The following is a 23688-nucleotide window of genomic DNA, read 5'->3' as shown; positions in this document are numbered from 1 at the left end:
GCATTGCCATGCGGCTTCTCGTTCCTCCTTGTTTGTTGATGTATGCGACCGCCGTCGCATTGTCTGACTGCACTTGGACAGGCTGAGAGCGAATCATGTGCACTGCTTGCCGTAGCGCATTGTAAATTGCGCGGAGTTCCAGGACATTTATAGACAGCAATCTTTCGTGATCCGCCCAGAGACCCTGGAGCTGACAATTTTGAATTACTGCTCCCCAACCTCTGAGACTGGCGTCCGTCGTTAGAATTATCCAATTCCAGCATCCGAACAGTCTCCCTGCGGTTAAATTGTGTTCCTTGAGCCACCAGAGCAGAGACACTCTTGCCCTTGGCGACAACCTCACCCTGTGGTGAATCTGCAGATGCGAGCCCGACCACTGGGCGAGCACATTCAGTTGAAATGGACGCGAGTGAAATCTTCCGAACTGAAGCGCTTCGAAAGCTGCCACCATTGTGCCTTAGAGGCGAATGCACAAGTGTACAGACACTGTGCGTGGCTTGAGCACTAATTGTACTAGATGGCATAGAATTTGTACTTTCTGATGTGGTAGGTAAATTCTTTGATTGACCATATCGAGAATCATACCTAGGAATTGAAGGCGTTGAGACGGAATTAGATGTGATTTCTTGAAGTTGACAATCCAACCGTGGTGAACCAGTACCTCGTACGTTTGCAGCGCATGTTGGAGAAGCATCTGTTGAGACGGAGCTTTGATGAGCAGATCGTCTAAATACGGAACTATTGTCACTCCCAGGGATCTGAGATGAGCTATCATCACAGACATCACTTTGGTGAATACCCGAGGCGACGACAGGCCAAACGGTAGAGCCTGAAACTGGTAATGGTTCTGGCGTATTGCAAACCGCAAGAATTTCGGATGAGGCTGCCAAATTGGAATGTGTAAGTACGCATCCTTGAGATCTAGCGCAATCATAAATTCCTTTGGCTCTAAACCCGCAATCACGGAACGCAGAGACTCCATCTTGAATCTGTAGTAAGTTACGTACTGATTGAGACCCTTTAAGTTCAATATTGGTCTGACTGAGCCATCCGGCTTCGGTACCACAAACAGACTGGAATAATAACCCTGACCCTGTTGATGTACAGGGACCGGAATCAAAACTGCTGAATCCAGTAGGGACTGAATGGCAATTTGCAGAACCGCCCTCTTGTCGTCCGACAGAGGCAATCCTGTCTTGAAAAACCGCAGAGGCGGAAGACAGTCGAACTCTATTTTGTAACCATTTAACACTAAATTGCGGATCCACCCATCCGCGGATGTGTGGAACCACGCCAAATGGAACGTCTGAAGGCGTGCTCCCACAATCGGAGAAGCGAGATGGGCTGGTAGCCCGTCATGCCACTGGTTTGTCGGTAACCTTAGCGTCCTGGCGACTTGTGTTGGTTTGTTGGAAACCACGTCCACGTCTAGCAGGCGTGGCTGTTCCTCTGCCATGTCCTCGAAAGGACTGAGGTCTAAAGGATTTGAACGAAGGTCCAGCGTACCTCCTTCTTGATACCGGTGGAGGCAATGGTAAGAAAACAGACTTTCCTCCCGTAGCCTCAGCAATCCATGCGTCCAATTCAGGACCTAACAACTTCTTGCCATCGTAAGGCAACGCCTCTATACCTCGTTTGACCTCTGCCTCCGCATGATAAGCACGCAGCCAGAGTGCTCTTCGTGCCGTAACTAGCGACGATGAAATACGAGAAGTGAGCTGACAGACGTCAGTAGATGCTGTACAGAGATACTCTACAGCAGGGCTGGCCAAACCAGTCCTCGAGATCTACCAACAGTTCACATTTTCCAGACCACCTAGCTGGTGCACAGGTGTAGTCATTACTAATTAAGATGTGCTGCATTCATTCCTAACTGACAATTCTACAGATCTCCAGGAGGCCTGGAAAACATGAACTGTTGGTAGATCTCGAGGACCGGTTTGGCCAGCCCTGCTCTACAGCCACACCCATTTGATTTGCAAGAAGTATCAGGTTTTCGTCATGTAAAGCAGATTTGAGTTCTGTAATCCATATTATGAGCACCTTAGTGACCCAGATGCCAACCAATCCAGGTCTCAGCATCACTCCTGTTGCTACATACATGGACTTTAGCATAGTTTTTATCTTGCGATCTGAAGGGTCTTTAAGCGTAGTAGCTGCTGGCACTGGTATGGTTAATTTCTTGGTAAGCTTCGACACTGACAAATCCACTATTGGTGGATTCTCCCATGTACATGTTACCGAGTCTGGAAACGGGTAACTAGACTTAAATCTGCGAGGTATAGAAAACCGTTTATCTGGATTCTGTCGTGTTTCTACTAACATCTGATTAAGAGATTCCGAGACAGGAAAACTTATTGGAGTTTTTTGTCGTTTAGTAAATACGACCTGATCATTTGTGAGAGGCTCCTCAGTTTCAGTAAACTTCAGAGACTGACGCACCGCTCTGATGAGATCATCAATGCCGGAACTGTTAAAATCCTCACCATCTGACTCCACTTCGCCCTCCTCACCCTCATCTTGTTCCGTGAGATCTGGCATGGAATCGTCAGAATGCAAAATAGCAGAAACTGGAAAATCATAAGACATATGAAATTTATCCCGTTTACCCAAAATGGATTTGGACCTTACGCAAGGCTGAGACGCCTCCGGTAGTTCTGGCGGTCTCACCCTAGACTCAGATCTTGCCGTTTCCCGCTCCTGTCGAGCGGCGGTCAATTCTGATTGCAACCCAGCCAGTACATTTGCTAACATTTCCCAAGGAGGGTTCGGTGAGGAAATTGGTTGTAAAACTGGAGCAGAAATTGTATTCTGAACCGAATCCACAAAACATACTGTACATGTGGTAGATCCATCCGGTAACACACTGCTACAGACTTTGCAATTATGCTTTTTAGTTTTTGCTGGTGCCTTACTCATTATGGCGACAGACAATACAATACACAAAAAACAGACACTTGCACGACTCAGTAAAATAGTAGTAAGGTGCGTCTATATATATATATATATATATATATATCTGGCCAAGTGCAGTACACGTGGCCAGTACTATGAAATGTGATCCCAAATTCCCACTAACACCCCTGCGCCTCCGGTGGAGTAGAGATGTAGTACTGGAACGTTCTGGAATCACAGAGGAAGACACAGGAAGCATGGTTAAAATGGCTGCCATGCTTAACTTATAATCACAGTGCAGTATTCATACTGATATTATAAACAGCCTGTGTAACCATCCCTGCCAATATAAAACAGCCTACAGCCTTTATAACATACTGCTGATGTTGCTGCTGTACCTTCTCCCCCACCCCCCCGCGTCTGCTCCGTTGCGGATGCAGTGCGGCCCGGGCAGTGGGCTCGTGGGGCCGCCAGCGGGACCTGGAAGCGGGACGGGGAGCGCGCTGTGACGCGCTATGATTACCAGAGCAGCGGTGGCTTGTCAGCGGCGGTGTGAGCAGCGCTCTGAGAAGCGGCGGCCGGAGCAGCGGGCGGGCTATGACCAGCGGCGGCCGGAGCAGCGGGCGAGCTATGACAAGCGGCGGCCGGAGCAGCGGGCGGGCTATGAGAAGCGGCGGCCGGAGCAGCGGCGGCGGGTCAGTAGAGGGAACCCAGTGTAAATCAATGTCCCCACACCTCGGGGCGGCAGCGGGAGCTGTCCGCCCCGCACACATACCTGCACTCCCTTGTGGTGAGGCTCCGACGGGGCTTCTCAGTAAGCGCCGGCCAGCCTGTGTGCAGGAGATCTCTGTGTGGCTGTGAGGGTGCTCATTCAGTGAGGACCGACACGCCACTGCTGCTATCAGCAGCTTGCACTATCCCTGACCCTGCCTTTTGGAAGGGGGAAAGGGAAGTATATAAAATAGAAAAAATATTCAAAATAAATAAATCAAAGTAATTGTGGACTCAGCCACAGAGCTGTTACTACGTCGAGCACAGAAAAAACACTGAGGTACTCGGGGATATGGAGGGGTGGAGTGTTCTAAATTTAAATATTCAGTGCTGTTTCCTACGGAAGCCGTCCATATCCCAAGAGTACTCCAGTGACCCCTAGTGGATGAAAAAGAAACAGAGCTGTGCAGAGAAGTGTGCCAGTGAACAGACGCCACACATGAGAGGAACACAGAGCTGTGCAGAGAAGTGTGCCACTGAACAGACGTCACACATGAGAGGAACACAGAGCTGTGCAGAGAAGTGTGCCAGTGAACAGACTCCACACATGAGAGGAACACAGAGCTGTGCAGAGAAGTGTGCCAGTGAACAGACTCCACACATGAGAGGAACACAGAGCTGTGCAGAGAAGTGTGCCAGTGAACAGACGCCACACATGAGAGCAACACAGAGCTGTGCAGAGAAGTGTGCCAGTGAACAGACGCCACACATGAGAGGAACACAGAGCTGTGCAGAGAAGTGTGCCAGTGAACAGACGCCACACATGAGAGGAACACACAGCTGTGCAGAGAAGTGTGCCAGTGAACAGACGCCACACATGAGAGGAACATAGAGCTGTGCAGAGAAGTGTGCCAGTGAACAGACGCCACACATGAGAGGAACACAGAGCTGTGCAGAGAAGTATGCCAGTGAACAGACGCCACACATGAGAGGAACACAGAGCTGTGCAGAGAAGTGTGCTAGTGAACAGACGAACAGACGCCACACATGAGAGGAACACAGAGCTGTGCAGAGAAGTATGCCAGTGAACAGACGCCACACATGAGAGGAACACAGAGCTGTGCAGAGAAGTGTGCTAGTGAACAGACGCCACACATGAGAGGAACACAGAGCTGTGCAGAGAAGTGTGCCAGTGAACAGATGCCACACATGAGAGGAACACAGAGCTGTGCAGAGAAGTGTGCCAGTGAACAGACGCCACACATGAGAGGAACACAGAGCTGTGCAGAGAAGTGTGCTAGTGAACAGACGCCACACATGAGAGGAACACAGAGCTGTGCAGAGAAGTATGCCAGTGAACAGACGCCACACATGAGAGGAACACAGAGCTGTGCAGAGAAGTGTGCCAGTGAACAGAAGCCACACATGAGAGGAACACAGAGCTGTGCAGAGAAGTGTGCCAATGAAGAGACTGCCATTCTGTTAATCATGTCTCATTGGAAGGATGACGAGGTCCTGAACCATCCCCTTAAAATGATGACACTGCCTTCAAAACTGGAAAAACCAGCTTATGTCTGAAAGGGGCCAACCTGGGAATTTCCCAGGTCCGTGGAGTAGTGTGAAAGGGGGACATGAACAAAAACCTGGGTTTTTGTTGAAGAGAAAATCCCGGGTTTGAGCAGGGAAATTCCCGCGTCGTATGTCTGAAAAGGGTATTAGTAGTATGTGTTAATCTTATTAATTTATAATTGCAAAATAAATAAAAAAATGTTTTGCTGTAGGGCAAGCCAGATGACATTTGTGCACACCTATTGCAATTACAACAAACTGTCTATTAGCATTCAAATGTTTTAGGACACAGAGCTATAAAAGTCTACTTACTGCATTATCGTCTCCCTCTGCTAACCCATAATTAGGCAACATGGCTCCCTCCATAGTTGTGCTTTTAAACACGCCTTTAAGCCTGCTGCCAATTTTCCCAATACCCGAGGATTCTCCTCCTCTTTTTTGTGTGGTCCTGAAATAAAGTGAATAAACATTATTATATGTCAGATGTGTAACACTGATTAAAGCAAATCATTAATTAATAACTTAGAAACATGAAAACCAAAAGGTTTTATCATTAAGATGAGATTGCAGTTGCTAAATTGGGAAAATAAGACACTACTACTAAGATTAACATTACTTTTTCATTGTAAAAAAATAGAGCACTCAAGGATTAATTAAGCACTAAGTGTAACATAGAAACAGAATTCGACGGCAGATAAGAACCACTTGGCCCATTTAGTCTGCCAATGTACACACACGCACTTACACATTAGGGTTAATTTTGTTGGTAACCAATTAAGCTACCAGTATATTTTTGGACTGTGGGAGGAAACAGGAGCACACGGAGAAAATCTACACAGTCACGGGGGGAATATACAAACTGCACACAGTTAGAGCCATGGTGGGAATCAAGCAAAGGCTCAGGTATTTCTCCTGAAGGTTCTTATAGTCTAGCGCCACACTCCTCTCTCTTACTACTGCTAGCTGCATACACAAAGGCAGTGGTGTTATCAATGACCATAGTCCGTGAATTCTCAAGACAACACTGCTATTAGTCTGGAAAAGGCCTGCCTTATTTAGAAAAGAATCACTGTACAGGACCATTGGAGCAATCAGGGGGACACGCTTCATTGAGGTAATGCCAGACAGAATGTTAATAGAAGCTGGTATTGTATTTGCCCTTAGTGAACCCAAGATGATATATTTTAGTTTTGATCGTTACTACAATTGCTGCACGAAAGTATTACAACATACAGGAAAATTTGATTAATGATATGAAATCATGATCACTAATTAGCATATTAATAAGTAGCACACACAAACTACTATAGTGACAATCGCTAGATCTATTGTATGTATTGCTTCTAGAGCTGTTCTAAATGAATTAGTATTTTCATCTTTAGGGCACTAATGGTGCTTCTGAATGGTAATCAATATTATATATTACATTCTACAGGTGCAGTAGCTTCTACCACCATGAGAAAGCTGCTGGAGAAAAGGGGCACGCTGGGCTAAAGCCAGTCTCATTTGAGCTACTGCCACCACTGCATACTGTTTATGTTGTTTGACAGTACAGGTTGAGTATCCCTTATCCAAAATGCTTGGGACCAGAGGTATTTTGGATATGGGATTTTTCCGTATTTTGGAATAATTGCATACCATAATGAGATATCATGGTGATGGGACCTAAATCTAAGCACAAAATGCATTTATGTTTTATATACACCTTATACACACAGCCGGAATGTAATTTTAGCCAATATTTTTTGTAACTTTATGCATTGAACAAAGTGTGTCTACATTCACACAATTCATTTATGTTTCATATACATCTTATACACATAGCCTGAAGGTCATTTAATACAATATTTTTAATAACCGTGTGTATTAAAATAAGAATTTACTCACCGGTAATTCTATTTCTCGTAGTCCGTAGTGGATGCTGGGAACTCCGTAAGGACCATGGGGAATAGCGGGCTCCGAAGGAGGCTGGGCACTCTAGAAAGATTTATGACTACCTGGTGTGCACTGGCTCCTCCCACTATGACCCTCCTCCAAGCCTCAGTTAGGACACTGTGCCCGGACGAGCAGACATAATAAGGAAGGATTTAGAATCCCGGGTAAGACTCTTACCAGCCACACCAATCACACCGTACAACTCGTGATACTATATCCAGTTTGACAGTATGAAAAACAACTGAGCCTCTCAACAGATGGCTCAACAATAACCCTTTAGTTAACAATAACTATTTACAAGTATTGCAGACAATCCGCACTTGGGATGGGCGCCCAGCATCCACTACGGACTACGAGAAATAGAATTACCGGTGAGTAAATTCTTATTTTCTCTAACGTCCTAGTGGATGCTGGGAACTCCGTAAGGACCATGGGGATTATACCAAAGCTCCCAAACGGGCGGGAGAGTGCGGATGACTCTGTAGCACCGAATGAGAGAACTCCAGGTCCTCCTCAGCCAGGGTATCAAATTTGTAAAATTTTGCAAACGTGTTTGCCCCTGACCAAGTAGCTGCTCGGCAAAGTTGTAAAGCCGAGACCCCTCGGGCAGCCGCCCAAGATGAGCCCACCTTCCTTGTGGAATGGGCATTTACAGATTTTGGCTGTGGTATGCCTGCCACAGAATGTGCAAGCTGAATTGTACTACAAATCCAGCGAGCAATAGACTGCTTAGAAGCAGGAGCACCCAGCTTGTTGGGTGCATACAGGATAAACAGCGAGTCAGAGTTTCTGACTCCAGCCGTCCTGGAAACATATATTTTCCGGGCCCTGACAACGTCTAGCAACTTGGAGTCCTCCAATTCACTAGTAGCCGCCGGCACCACAATAGGCTGGTTCAGGTGAAACGCTGACACAACCTTAGGAAGAAATTGGGGACGAGTCCTCAATTCTGCCCTATCCATATGGAAAATCAGACAAGGGCTTTTACATGATAAAGCCGCCAATTCTGACACTCGCCTGGCTGAAGCCAAGGCCAATAACATGACCACTTTCCACGTGAGATATTTTAGACCCACGGTTTTTAGTGGCTCAAACCAATGTGATTTTAAGAAAACTCAACACCACGTTGAGATCCCAAGGTGCCACAGGGGGCACAAACGGGGGCTGAATATGCAGCACTCCTTTCACAATGTCTGAACTTCAGGTACTGAAGCTAATTCTTTTTGAAAGAAAATCGACAGAGCCGAGATCTGTACTTTAATGGAGCCTAGACTTAGGCCCATATTCACTCCTGCTTGCAGGAAATGTACTGTAGAAATCGACCTAGTGGAAATTCCTCTGTTGGGGCCTTTTTGGCCTCGCACCATGCAACATATTTCCGCCACATGCGGTGATAATGCTTTGCCGTAACATCTTTCCTGGCTTTAATAAGCGCAGGAATGACTTCTTCCGGAATACCCTTTTCCTTCAGGATCCGGCGCTCAATCGCCATGCCGTCAAACGCAGCCGCGGTAAGTCTTGGAACAGACAGGGCCCCTGCTGAAGCAGGTCCTGTCTGAGCGGCAGAGGCCATGGGTCCTCTGATATCATTTCCTGAAGTTCCGGGTACCAAGCCCTTCTTGGCCAATCCGGAACCACGAGTATCGTTCTTACTCCTCGCCATCTTATTATTCTCAGTACCTTTGGTATGAGAGGCAGAGTAGGGAACACATAAACCGACTGGTACACCCACGGTGTCACTACAGCGTCCACAGCTATCGCCTGTGGGTCCCTTGACCTGGCGCAATATCTCTTTAGCTTTTTGTTGAGACGGGACGCCATCATGTCCACCTGTGGCCTTTCCCAACGGTTTACCAACAGCAGGAAGACTTCTGGATGAAGTCCCCACTCTCCCGGGTGTAGGTCGTGTCTGCTGAGGAAGTCTGCTTCCCAGTTGTCCACTCCCGGAATGAACACTGCTGACAGTGCTAGTACGTGATTTTCCGCCCATCGGAGAATCCTTGTGGCTTCTGCCATTGCCATCCTGCTTCTTGTGCCGCCCTGTCGGGTCACATGGGCGACTGCCGTGATGTTGTCTGACTGTATCAGTACCGGCTGGTTTTGAAGCAGGGGTCTTGCCTGACTTAGGGCATTGTAAATGGCCCTCAGTTCCAGAATTTATATGTAGGGAAGTCTCCTGACTTGACCATAGGCCCTGGAAGTTTCTTCCCTGTGTGACTGCTCCCCAGCCTTGAAGGCTGGCATCCGTGGTCACCAGGACCCAGTCCTGTATGCCGAAACTGCGGCCCTCTAGAAGATGAGCACCCTGCATCCACCACAGTAGAGACACCCTGGTCCTTGGAGACAGGGTTATCATTTGATGCATTTGAAGATGCGATCCCGACCACTTATCTAAGAGGTCTCACTGGAAGGTCCTCGCATGGAACCTGCCGAATGGAATTGCTTCGTATGAAGCCACCATTTTTCCCAGGACTCGTGTGCAACGATGCACCGATACCCTTTTTGGTTTTAGGAGGTCTCTGACTAGAGATGACAGCTCCTTGGCTTTCTCCTGCGGGAGAAACCCTTTTTTCTGTTCTGTGTCCAAAATCATCCCCAGGAACAGTAAGCGAGTGGAAGGAACCAGCTGTGACTTTGGAATGTTCAGAATCCAGCCATGCTGTTGTAGCACCTCCTGAGATAGTGCTACTCCGACCAGTAACTGCTCCCTGGACCTTGCCTTTATAAGGAGATCGTCCAAGTATGGGATAAATAAAAACTCCCTTTTTTTTGAAGGAGTATCATCATTTCTGCCATTACCTTGGTAAACACCCTCGGTGCCGTGGACAGTCCAAACGGTAGTGTCTGGAATTGGTAATGGCAATCCTGTACCACAATCTGAGGTACTCCTGGTGAGGAAGGTAAATAGGGACATGCAGGTAAGCATCCTTGATGTCCAGGGATACCATGTAATCCCCCTCGTCCAGGCTTGCAATAACCGCCCTGAGCGATTCCATCTTGAACTTTGTTATGTAAGTGTTCAAGGATTTCCATTTTAAAATGGGTCTCACCGAACCGGCTGGTTTCGGTACCACAAACAGTGTGGAATAGTAACCCCGTCCTTGTTGAAGTAGGGGCACCTTGACTATCACCTGCTGGGAATACAGCTTGTGAATTGCCTCTAGCACAGCCTCCCTGCCTGAGGGAGTTGTCGGCAAGGCAGATTTGAGTAAACGGCGGGGGGGAGACGCCTCGACTTCCAGCTTGTACCCCTGAGATACTACTTGAAGATCCAGGGATCCACCTGTGAGCGAGCCCACTGATCGCTGAAATTTTTGAGGCGGCTCCCCACCGTACCTGGCTACGCCTGTGGAGCCCCCGCGTCATGCGGTGGACTCAGAGGAAGCAGGGGAAGAATTTTGATTCTGGGAACTGGCTGCTGGTGCAGCTTTTTCCCTCTTCCCTCGTTTGACCCGCCTGCTTTTTTGAAGCCGAAAGGACTGTACCTGATAATACAGTGCGTTTCTTAGGCTGTGAGGAAACCTGAGGTAAAATATTTTCATCCCAGCTGTTGCTGTGGATACGAGGTCCCAGAGACCATCCCCAACCAATTCCTCACCCTTATAAGGCTCTATGTGCCTTTTAAAGTCAGCATCACCTGTCCAGTGTCGGGTCTCCAATACCCTCCTGACAGAATGGACATTGCAATAATTCAGGATGCCAGCCGGCAAAATATTCCTCTGTGCATCCCATATATAAGACGACGTCTTATGTTCGCAAAATAGTATCCCTGTTTGAAAGGGGTACAGACCATGCTGCAGCAGTCTGCAGGTCTCAGTCTAGTACCTGAGTGTGTAATTACAGACTTCAGGATAGCCTCCTGCTATTTATCAGCAGGTACCTTCAAAGTGGCCGTATCCTAAGACGGCAGTGCCACCTTGACAACCGTGTGAGCGCCTTATCCACCCTAGGGGATATCTCCCAGCGTAACTTATCCTCTGGCGGGAAAGGGAACGCCATCAGTAACTTGTTAGAAATTACCAGTTCATTCACTCATTTGATGGGGGAACAAAACACTGCCTGCTTTTTCTCCCCACACATAAAACCCTTTGTTTTTAGTGGTACTTGGGTTAATGTCAGAAATGTGTAACACATTTTATATTGCCGGGATCATGTAACGGATGTTCCTAGTGGATTGTGTATATGTCTCAACCTCGTCGACACTGGAGTCAGACTCCGTGTCGACATCTGTGTCTGCCATCTGAGGGAGCGTTGATGGCCTTTGAGTCGTCTGGGCAGGCGCGGGCTGAGAAGCCGGCTGTCCCATAGCTGTTACGCCAGCCTTTTATGTAAGGAGTTGACACTGTCGGTTAATACCTTCCACCTATCCATCCACTCTGGTGTCGGCCCACAGGGGCGACATCTCATTTATCGGCATCTGCTCCGCCTCCACATAAGTCTCCTCATCAAACATGTCGACACAGCCGTACCGACACACCGCACACACACAAGGAATGCTCCAATGAGGACAGGACCCACAAAAGCCCTTTGGGGGGACAGAGTGAGAGTATGCCAGCACACACCAGAGCGCTATATAATGCAGGGACTAACTGAGTTATGTCCCCTATAGCTGCTTTTATATAATTTATACTGCGCCTAAATTTAGTGCCCCCCCTCTCTGTTTTAACCCTGTTCTGTAGTGTAGACTGCAGGGGAGAGCCAGGGAGCTTCCCTCCAACGGAGCTGTGAGGGAAAAATGGCGCCAGTGTGCTGAGGAGATAGGCTCCGCCCCTTTTTCGCGGCCTTTTCTCCCGCATTTTTATGGAATCTGGCAGGGGTTAATATACATCCATATAGCCCTGGGGGTTATATGTGATGTATTTTTGCCAGCCAAGGTGTTTATATTGCTGCTCAGGGCGCCCCCCCCCAGCGCCCTGCACCCTCAGTGACCGGAGTGTGTGGTGTGCATGAGGAGCAATGGCGCACAGCTGCAGTGCTGTGCGCTACCTTGGTGAAGACTGATGTCTTCTGCCGCCGTTTTTCCGGACCTCTTCTTGCTTCTGGCTCTGTAAGGGGGACGGCGGCGCGGCTCCGGGACCGAACACCAAGGACTGGGCCTGCGGTCGATCCCTCTGGAACTAATGGTGTCCAGTAGCCTAAGAAGCCCAATCCGGCTGCAAGCAGGCGAGTTCGCTTCTTCTCCCCTTAGTCCCTCGCTGCAGTGAGCCTGTTGCCAGCAGGTCTCACTGAAAATAAAAAACCTAAATCTATACTTTCTTTCTAAGGGCTCAGGAGAGCCCCTAGTGTGCATCCAACCTCGGCCGGGCACAAGATCTAACTGAGGCTTGGAGGAGGGTCATAGTGGGAGGAGCCAGTGCACACCAGGTAGTCATAAATCTTTCTAGAGTGCCCAGCCTCCTTCGGAGCCCGCTATTCCCCATGGTCCTTACGGAGTTCCCAGTATCCACTAGGACGTTAGAGAAACAAAGTTTGTGTACACTGAGCCATCAAAAAACAAAGGTTTCACTATCTCACTCTCACGCAAAAAAGTCCGTATTTCGGAATATTCCGTATTTCAGAATATTTAGATATGGGATACTCAACCTGTATTAACATGTTGTTTTTCTGATTACATCAGTTTACCTAGCTGCATGCCGAACTGGTGCAATGCTATAAATCGTAACCAGGCTCTTATCTTAGGGCAGCGATGGTGAAATGGTTAGCATTACTGCCTTGCAGCACTGAGGTCATGGGTTCAATTCCCACCACGGTCCTAACTGTGTGGAGTTTCTATTTTCTCCCCCCATGTTTGCGTGGGTTTCCTCTCACAATCCAAAAACATACTGGTGGGTTAATGGGCAGACTAGACGGGCCAAGTGGTTCTTATCTGCCATCATATTCTATTAAAAGGAAATTTGGGTCAACTTGCACAATTGGTGGCTGTCCAAATACTTCTTTGCCCCACTGTACGTACACACACACACACACACACACACACACACACACACACACACACACACACACACACACACACACACACACATAAAAATCAGTGCTTTAATTATAGAGCATGACACTTTATAACATTCTGTGTGATATCACACCAAAGTCACCTCACCCAATTTATATTTGTTCTTTGAAGCGATCTGGAAAATTCTCATAGCTGAAGGTACATGATGACCATGTATACAACATTACCTATATCAAATATTGTTTACAGTACTGATTTGAAAATAACTCCCATAAATCTCAACATGTATTACATTAATTGATGTAAAATACTATTGATGACAGATATAACATCAGGTATCGGAAAGGCTGGCAGTTAGTATCAAAAAGGGTAAGCAGGCAAGATCCTTTATCTATTAAACAGCTGAACAAATATGAACATTTTCAACATTGCAATTCCATTGTTAAAAAGGACATCAGGGTAAGCCAAGCAGCCATGTTAAAGATGGGTGAGACAACATGTCAGCATTCTCAGGCACAGCATCAGTTTACTGGTCATGCTATCAGTGTACTGACATAAAAGCCAGGAATACTGCCTTTACAACAGTGACCGTAACCAAACCATTAACTAGGCATCCACATGCTTTCAAAAATAATACCATAATTAATAACATCACATTTGTTTCTCTTACTTTAATACAACATGTAAAGGCAGTATATTGCTATATAAAAGGAAACAGATATTCTGTTTTCACCCTTTGTTGTATGAAGAAAAAATGTTCCGCTCTTTAAAGGAAAGACACCGGCCACATACGGAGGGATATAATGGAGTCCGAGATCGCCGGAAGTGTGAGATGCCAGCCGATCTCTGACTTTTTTTAAAGGGGCAATCACCTGGAAGTGACTGTTCTTTTAAAAAAACGTCAGAGATCGTTGGCATCCCACTACACCAGTGATCTCAGACTCCATTACATCCCGCCGCTAGTATCTGATGGCACTCATTGTGAGTCTACAGTGCAAAGATGTACAGTATGTTCTCTAAGCATTTGTGTGAGTTTGCTTTAATTGAGGGTTAAAACAAAAACTGGTGATTTTATTGGCTTCGGACTAAACTGGCCAAGTTGATGTACAGTACATACAGTATGTGTACCTATGATAATGAAACAAGACTGTAAGCTCTACTGGGGTAGTACTTGAGTGGCTTTAATAAAAATCTCTAAAGGAAACGTGTTTCAAAATGTTAATGTATACAGAATAAAGTTATGATAATAAAAAAAAAAAGCATGCATTCTGAAATTGCTAAAAAGCGGAGAATACTTTATATATATAAAATTCTGTCAGCTATTGTGCTGTTTTGTGCCTTTTGCAGTTATTGCCCATCAATGAGTTGATGGATAAGTTTGTTAATATTTAATTTAAGATAGTTACTGAATTGTGCACCTAGAAATGCAATTGTTTTTCCTCATCGTGGCCTTATTATGTTGCTTGCTGCCCTATAGTATTTAAATTATTTCAGTATTATTGTTGATTATTGCTTCTGGGGTCTATTTACTAAGCCTTGGAGAGAGATAAAGCGCCAGCCAATCAGCTACTAACTGCCATTTTTCAAACACAGACTGTAACATGGGGTCAGATGTATTAAGCCTGGTGAAGTGATAAAGCAGTGATAAGTGCAAGGTGTTAACACACCAGCCAGCCAGCTCCTAACTGTCAATTTACATATTGGAGCTGATTGGCTGGTGCATTATCACCTTGCACTTATCAATGCTTTATCACTTCTCCAGGCTTAATACATCTGCCCACGGTATATAGGAGTGGATTGGCTGGTACTTTATCTGTCTCCATGGCTTAGTACAGTGGTTCTCAAACTTGGTCCTCAAAGATCCCTAACGGTCAGGTTTTAAGTATTAGCACCTCAGTCACTTTGATTTAACCATTTATTAGGAGCCATGGAAATCTTTCAAATCTGGTACATAGACCCCCAAGTCTTAAAACATTAAAAAAAAAAAATAACATTTGAGAGGTTATTATTGGCTGTCAATCAGTACACATTGTTCCACTGTTTCATGGTTTGATAGGTCATGCTGCTAGTGGTCAGCTGCAGCTTCTTCAGGACATACGTATAAATTGACAGGACAAGAAACCAACTGATACCCACTTTAAAGGCTCAGAGAAAAATATGGTTTCACTATGATCTAAGTTAATAAATGTTGGTGTGTGTCTGACAGATCATTTAACACAGAAGCTATATCTCTGGCTACTGTGCATAATGTGTACGTGTACCAATGAGGGTGAAAAATAGAACACAATTTCCCTTGAAGACAATGACAATCACGCAAGCGATGTACCACAAGAATGCAACCACATAACTACAAAATGAAGAAATGTCAACATGCCATCTTATAACTCACCGTATATCATCCAAACACAGGCTATTTCTGCAACAAGTACATAGAAATACAATTCACAATCAATGTTATAAATATTTCCCATGACTTAAAATTGGAGCATCCCAAATAATTCCTGAACTTTTAGATACACATTTCAGCTCTTAAAATGGCTTAGTTCTATTTAAGATAGTAAAAGACAGTAGTTAAAAAAAAATAAGAATTTACTCACCGGTAATTCTATTTCTCGTAGTCCGTAGTGGATGCTGGGTACTTCGTAAGGACCATGGGGTATAGACGGGCTCCGCAGGAGACTGGGCACTCTTAAAAGAAAGATTAGGTACTATATCTGGTGTGCACTGGCTCCTCCCTCTATGCCCCTCCTCCAGACCTCAGTTAGGGAAACTGTGCCCGGAAGAGCTGACATTACTAGGAAAGGATTTGGAATCCAGGGTAAGACTCATACCAGCCACACCAATCACACCGTACAACTCGTGATAACTATACCCAGTTAACAGTATGAACAATAACTGAGCCTCTCTCAACAGATGGCTCACACAATAACCCTTTAGTTAAGCAATAACTATATACATGTATTGCAGAGAGTCCGCACTTGGGACGGGCTCCCAGCATCCACTACGGACTACGAGAAATAGAATTACCGGTGAGTAAATTCTTATTTTCTCTGACGTCCTAGTGGATGCTGGGTACTCCGTAAGGACCATGGGGATTATACCAAAGCTCCCAAACGGGCGGGAGAGTGCGGATGAATCTGCAGCACCGAATGAGCAAACTCAAGGTCCTCCTCAGCCAGGGTATCAAACTTGTATAATTTTGCAATAGTGTTTGAACCCGACCAAGTAGCAGCTCGGCAAAGTTGTAAAGCCGAGACCCCTCGGGCAGCCGCCCAAGAAGAGCCCACCTTCCTCGTGGAATGGGCTTTTACTGATTTAGGATGCGGCAGTCCAGCCGCAGAATGTGCAAGCTGAATCGTGCTACAGATCCAGCGAGCAATAGTCTGCTTTGAAGCAGGAGCACCCAGCTTGTTGGGTGCATGCAGGATAAATAGCGAGTCAGTTTTTCTGACTCTAGCCGTCCTGGAAACATAAAGTTTCAGGGCCCGGACTACGTCCAGCAACTTGGAATCCTCCAAGTCCCTAGTAGCCGCAGGCACCACAATAGGTTGGTTCAAATGAAACGATGATACCACCTTAGGGAGAAATTGGGGACGAGTCCTCCATTCTGCCCTTTCCATATGGAAGATCAGATATGGGCTTTTACATGACAAAGCCGCCAATTCTGACACACGCCTAGTCCAAGCTAAGGCCAAAAGCATGACCACTTTCCACGTGAGATATTTTAGCTCCACGGTCTTAAGTGGCTCAAACCAGTGGGATTTTAGGAATCCAACACACGTTAAGATCCCAAGGTGCCACTGGAGGCACAAAAGGGGCTGAATATGCAGCACCCCTGTAACAACGTCCGAACTTCAGGCAGTGAAGCCAGTTCTCTTTGAGAGAAAAAAGGGATAGGGCCGAAATCTTGGCCTTTATGGATCCTAATTTTAGGCCCATAGTCACTCCTGACTGTAGGAAGTGCAGGAATCGACCCCCCTGGAATTCCTCTGTAGGGCCTTCCCGGCCACACACCAAGCAACCTATTTTCGCCATATACAGTGAAAAAGTCTTGCTGTCACGTCTTTCCTAGCCTTTATCAGCGTAGGTATAACTGCATCCGGAATGCCCTTTTCCGCTAGGATCCGGCGTTCAACCGCCATGCCATCCAACGCAGCCGCGGTAAGTCTTGGATCAGACAGGGTCCCTGTTGCAACATGTCCTGACTGAGAGGCAGAGGCCATGGGTCCTCTGAGAGCACCTCTTGCAGTTCCGGGTACCGAGTCCTTCTTGGCCAATCCGGAGCAAAGAATATTGTTCACACTCCTCCGTTTATTACAATTCTCAGCCCTTGGGTCTGAGAGGAAGAGGAGGGAATATATAGACCGACTGGAACACCCACGGTGTTACTAGTGCGACCACAGCTATCGCCTCAGAGTCCCTTGACCCAGCGTAAAACCTTTTTTATCTTTTTATTGAGGTGGGACGCCATGTAGTCCATCTGAGGCAGTTTCCATCAATTTGCAAAACTGCGTGAAGACTTTCTGATGAAGTCACCACTTTCCCGGGTGGAGGTCGTGTCCACTCCCGGAATGAACACTGCTGACAGTGCGCTTACTTGATTCTCCGCCCAGCGAAGAACTCTGGTGGCTTCTACCCTCGCCACCCTGCTCCTTGTGCCGCCCTGGCGGTTTACATGAGCCCCTGCGGTCTGACTGGATCAGAACCGGTTGGTCGCGAAGCAGGAACTCCGCTTGACTTAGGGCGTTGTATATGGCCCTTAGTTCCAGGATATTGATGTGAAGGCAAGTCTGTTGGCTTGACCACAAACCTTGGAATTTTCTTCCCTGTGTAACTGCCCCCCCACCCTCGGAGGCTTGCATCCGTGGTCACCAGGACCCAGTCCTGAATGCAGAATCTGCGGCCCTCGAGAAGGTGAGCACTCCGCAGCCACCACAGTAGAGACACCCTGGCCCTGGGGGATAGGGTGATTAACCGATGCATCTGAAGATGTGATCCGGACCACTTGTCCAGTAAGTTCCATTGTCCTTGCATGGAACCAGCCGAAGGGGATGGCCTCGTATGATGCCATCATCCTTCCCAGGACTCGAGTGCAGTGAAGCACTGACACCTGTTTTGGTTTTCAATAGATTCCTGACCAGTGTCATGAGTTCCTGAGCTCTCTCTATCGGGAGATAAACCCTCTTCTGGTCTGTGTCTAGGATCATGCCTAGGCGAGGCAGATGAGCTGTAGGAACCAACTGCGACTTCGGAATATATAGAATCCAGTCGTGTTGCCGTTTCACTTCCAGAGAAGGTGATACGCTGTCCAGCAACTGCTCTCTTGATCTCGCTTTTATGAGGAGATCATCCAAGTATGTGATAATAGTGACACCTTGCTTCCGCAGGAGCACCATCATATCCGCCATTACCTTGGTGAAATTGGTAATGACAATCCCGTACCGCAATTCTGAGGTACGCCTGATGAGGTGGATAAATGGGGACACGAAGGTATGCATCCCTTATGTCCCGATTCATTTCAGGCTTGCAATGACCGCTCTTCGCGATTCCATCTTGAACCTGAACCTTTTCAGGTACATGTTCAGGGATTTTAATTCAATATGGGTCTAACCGAACCGTCTGGTTTCGGGATTATAACATGGTCGAATAATAACACCCTCTTGTTGAAGGAGGGGACCCTTGACCACCACCTGTTGAAGATACAATTTACGAATTGCAGTTAACACTGGCTCCCTCTCTTAAGGGGAAGCCCGCCGGGTCCTCGGTGAGGGGGCATCTTCTCACAGTCCAGCCTGTATCCCTGCGATACAATTTCTATTGCCCAGGGATCTAACAGGGAGTGAACCCACCTGTGGCTGAACCCACGAAGGCGTGTCCCCACCGGGCCTAGCTCCGCCTGTGGAGCCCCAGCGACATGCGGTGGATTTTTGTAGAGGCCGGGGAGGACTTCTGTTCCTGGGGACTAGCTGTGTTGTACAGCTTCTTTCCTCTGCCCCCGGCTCTGACAAGAAAGGACGCAACTCAGACTTTCTTGTTTCTTTATTCGAAAAGCTGCATTTAATAATGTCGTGCTTTCCTAGGCTGTGCAGGAATATAAGGCAAAATATCAGAATTACCAGCTATAGCTGTGGAGACCAGGCCCGAGAACCTTTCTCCACACAATCCTCAGCCTTCCATATGCCTCTTAAGTCGGCATCATCTGTCCAATGTATATTCTACAGGACACGTCAAGCAGAAATCGACATAGCTTTTGTCTCTAGGACCCAGTATACTCATGTCCCTTTGGGCATGCTTTTTAATTATATATCTATCACTTAAGACAGCATCTTAAAATATTTATATGCATACTAGGGTCTCAATCTCTGCTGATAAGGTACCTGTCCACGCTGCTACAGCGCTATAAACCCATGCCGACACAATCGCCGGTCTGGGTAGTATACTAGAATGTGCACACTATCTGCAGGATCCCTGAGAATAGCTAGTGCAAACAGGACACCCAAGGGGAAGATTCTCAACACATCCTGGCCCTAGTGGGGAAAGGATACAGCCTGAGAATTCTCTTGTGGGAAGCTGCCGTCTCTTTTCTGGAGATTCCTGCTCTTTTTCCTCATGAGAGGAGGGAAATTTACCTCAGCATTCTTCCCCTTAACATGTGTACTCTCGTGTCAGGGACAGATGAGTCATCAGTGATATGCAAATCATCTTTTATTCCAATAATCATATATTGAATATCTTTTAGCCCTCTTGGCTGTAACTTTGCATTATCGTAGTCGACAGTGGAGTTAAACTCCGTGTCGATACTTATTTTGGATAGTGAACATAGAGAGACTCTGAAGGACTCTGTGACATAGGGGCAGACCAGGGAAGATTTCCTTTCTGTTCCCTAACCTTTTGTGCAATAATTTTACCTCAGCACTTACACATATCCAAACAGGTGTTGGCGTTGTTGACGGAGACACCCTCCCACACACTTATCCGCTCTATCACCTCCTTAGAGGAGCCTTTTACCTCAGACATGTCGACACACGCATACCGACACACCACACACACAGGGGATGCTCTATTTGAAGACAGTTCCCCCACCAGGCCCTTTGGAGAGACAGAGAGAGAGTAGGCCAGCACACACCACAGCGCTATATAATACAGGGATGTACACTATACTGAGTGATTTTTCCCCTATAGCAGCTTATATACACAGTTTTGCGCCTAAATTTATGTGCCCCCCCTCTCTTTTTTACCCTTTGTGTACCAGGATACTGCAGGGGAGAGCCTGGGGAGCTATCCTCCAGCTGAGCTGTGAAGAGAAAATGGCGCCGGTGTGCTGAGGAAGAAGGCCCGGCCCCCTCAGCGGCGGGCTTCTGTCCTTTTATGTACTTTAATGGCGGGGGTTAATGCACATATACAGTTTATCAGACTGTATTATGTGCTTTTCGCCAAGTAAGGTAATCTAATTGCTGCCCAGGGCGCCCCCCCCCCAGCGCCCTGCACCCATCAGTGACCGGAGTGTGTGGTGTGCTAAGGGAGCAATGGCGCACAGCTGCAGTGCTGTGCGCTACCTTAATGAAGACCGGAGTCTTCAGCCGCCGATTTTCAACTTCTCTTCGTTCTTCTGGCTCTGCAAGGGGGACGGCGGCGCGGCTCCGGGACCGGACGACCGAGCCTGTGTTCGATCCCTCTGGAGCTAATGGTGTCCAGTAGCCTTAGAAGCCCAAGCTAGCTGCAAGCAGGTAGGTTCACTTCTCTCCCCTCAGTCCCACGTAGCAGTGAGTCTGTTTCCAGCAGATCTCACTGAAAATAAAAAACCTAACAAATACTTTCTTTTCTAGGAAGCTCAGGAGAGCCCCTCGGGTGCATCCAGCTCTGGCCGGGCACAGATACTAACTGAGGTCTGGAGGAGGGGCATAGAGGGAGGAGCCAGTGCACCAGATATAGTACCTAATCTTTCTTTTAAGAGTGCCCAGTCTCCTGCGGAGCCCGTCTATACCCCATGGTCCTTACGGAGTACCCAGCATCCACTAGGACGTCAGAGAAAAAACCATAACCCCGACTGTACAGAACTGAGCTCCTCCTCTACTCCACCATCTTCAAATAACTTCCCGGTCTCTAAACAAATAAAACTTACCTAATACAACATGGGTGGGAAACCTGCGAGGTATGTACATGCATGAAACACAGGGGGCATGCCATCCTCACCATGTTCCCAGAGAACTGCACGTGCTGTAGTATCCGGCACGGTGTCAGAGTCTACTCGCCTGTACTGCCCGATAGATAGGAGGGGGCCTGCATGGATACTGCAAATGGGCATGGACGTATTATCCAGTTGAGGAATGTTTTGAGACAACGGAGGGGGGGGGGCGGGGAGGCAGCGGATCAATAGTGCACTAGTGCTACTCAAAAGAGAAAAAAAAAAGGAAGAACGATTGCGCTGTGAGAAGAAAGGTCAGCAGACTTCATTTCAACTGGGTATCGGTGTTCATGTGAATACTGAAATTGTATATGATGGCATAAACTCTGCTCAGACACATCAGCTTAAGAGGGATCAAAGAATGAAGTGCTGGAGGGGGCCTGAAATACCTAATAGCCTAGGGGCCCATCCATGGGTTAATACAACCCTGCACACGGGCCCCTCCTCTCTTAAGCTGCCCCTGGTTTCATATATGCAAATTATTTTACCTACACTACTATTTGGTGAATAAGGAATCAAATCGTTTGCACAGAAGTATTCCTTGATTTTTATAAACATTTATTTGATTCACCACACACTGTGAACTTCCAGTAACATTGCTTTATATAACTTATAACATCAGTGGAATGAATACCCATTGCTCCTTGTCAATATGGTGAGTACAATTGAAAGCATTTTGAAAATCCATGGACTTGAAAAAATCCAAATCACTGACAGACGTAAGCACACTGTTAACAGATTCCATACAAAATGGTTTGGTGTTGATCAAATATTTGAATCTCCTGTGATCGAGAATACTGTGATAAGCACCTGTGGGCTCTTTGTCAAGGAATAGTTTAGAATAGAATTATAAGTAAATAAAGAAAATAGCACTGAGGAAGCCCAACTGAAATAAAACGCATTGTTGACAAGGTGGTACACCCCCCCAAATGCTTGCAAGCACACCCAGTAGAAGACTTCCCAAGAATGGACTCCATAAAGTTTCCTGGGATGCTCCACACACATCAAAAGTAAAGTAAAAATGCACTTCAGTAAGTCTCTGTTCCACACATATAACTTGCTGCACCACAAGAAGCTCATTAACACATTAAGGCAGGCATGTCCAAACTGCGGCCCTCCAGCTGTTGTTAAACTACATATCCCAGCATGCCCTGACACAGTTTTGCTGTCAGAGAATGCTAAAGCTGTGTCAGGGCATGCTGGGATGTGTAGTTTCTCAACAGCTGGAGGGTCACAGTTTGGACATGTCTGCATTAAGGAACTGCTGCGTAGAATAGCAGAAAAGTAAAGACAGATGTTTTAAATCTGCTGTTCTAACGAACTATCCACAGCTGCAGCATACGGGACAAAGTGTCCTTCAGTCTATTTGGTCTTCCAAGATAATAAAGTTTTTATCCCTATTAGAGGAGAGTGGTTGAAAAAAACTTCTACGCAAAACATTAGATTACACCTGAAGCTTTCTGAATCATGGTGTCTACAGAAGATTCCCTAGTTCTGACTGAAACATCAAATGGTGTCCACATAGAAAATAAATATCACTTTGCATAATGCTATATACTCCACAGCAGATATTTGTCCATTTGCCTTACCAGAGGTCTCTGGATATAGACGTTATTGCAATACTGGGCTTTAATGCAGCTTGGTGCATCCCCAGCACTGTAGAAAAAAGGTAAGCTGGTGCGCACGAGCACAAAAAAAATAATATTAAATAGGATTTTAATTACCTACCGGTAAATCCTTTTCTCGTAGTCTGTAGAGGATGCTGGGGTCCATATTAGTACCATGGGGTATAGACGGGTCCACTAGGAGCCATGGCCACTTTAAGACTTTAATAGTGTGGGCTGGCTCCTCCCTCTATGCCCCTTCTACCAAAAAAAAAATAGACAAAAAAAAACTAGAAACTGTGCTCGAGGAGACGGACAACTTCAAGAGAAGGACTTTACACAGATAGTGGCGAGATTCACACCAGCTCACACATACAAGGCAAACCAGGCAAATCAAGCCCCCAAATCCCACACACGTCTAGCAGAAGCTAAGACCAACAAAGTGACAGCCTTCCACGTGAGAAACTTGACCTCAACCTCCTGTAGAGGCTCGAACCAATCCGATTGGAGGAACTGTAACACCACATTAAGATCCCAGGGTGCCGTAGGCAGCACAAAGGGAGGCCGAAATCTGGACCTTTATGGATTTCAAACTCAGGCCCATATCCACACCTGCTTGCAGGAAGAGGAGAAACCATCCCAGTTGAAACTCCACCGTAGGAAACTTCTTGGATTCACACCAAGATGCATACTTTTTCCAAATGCGATGGTAATGTTTAGACGTTACTCCTTTCCTAGCCTGTATCAGAAATGAAGATTGCCGACAGCGCCAACGCGTACCTTTCTGTCCAGAGGAGGATTCTTTTTACCTCTGACAATGCAGCTCTGCTCTTCGTTCC

At 46.7% G+C, this 23688-nt stretch overlaps 1 protein-coding gene across 4 annotated transcripts in view; it reads right to left on the bottom strand.

The window, feature by feature from the left end:
• SNX14 (sorting nexin 14) overlaps positions 1–23688 on the bottom strand; it is a 328243-nt gene that overhangs the window by 106267 nt on the left and 198288 nt on the right. For 2 of the 4 annotated variants that reach the window (XM_063916961.1, XM_063916962.1), the window contains exons 16-17: positions 15450–15476; positions 5488–5623 (exon numbers count right to left, since the gene is read on the bottom strand). In XM_063916961.1, the coding sequence (XP_063773031.1) occupies positions 5488–5623; positions 15450–15476 (163 nt within the window). The remainder of the gene's footprint in view (positions 1–5487; positions 5624–15449; positions 15477–23688) is intronic. The other 2 variants (XM_063916965.1, XM_063916963.1) reach the window with 1 other exon arrangement.

This window comes from Pseudophryne corroboree, chromosome 4 (genome assembly GCF_028390025.1).
Source record: "Pseudophryne corroboree isolate aPseCor3 chromosome 4, aPseCor3.hap2, whole genome shotgun sequence".
Lineage (NCBI taxonomy): Eukaryota > Metazoa > Chordata > Amphibia > Anura > Myobatrachidae > Pseudophryne > Pseudophryne corroboree.
The sequence above is the reverse complement of the archived record's forward strand: the minus strand, read 5'-3'. Positions and strand labels throughout refer to the sequence as shown.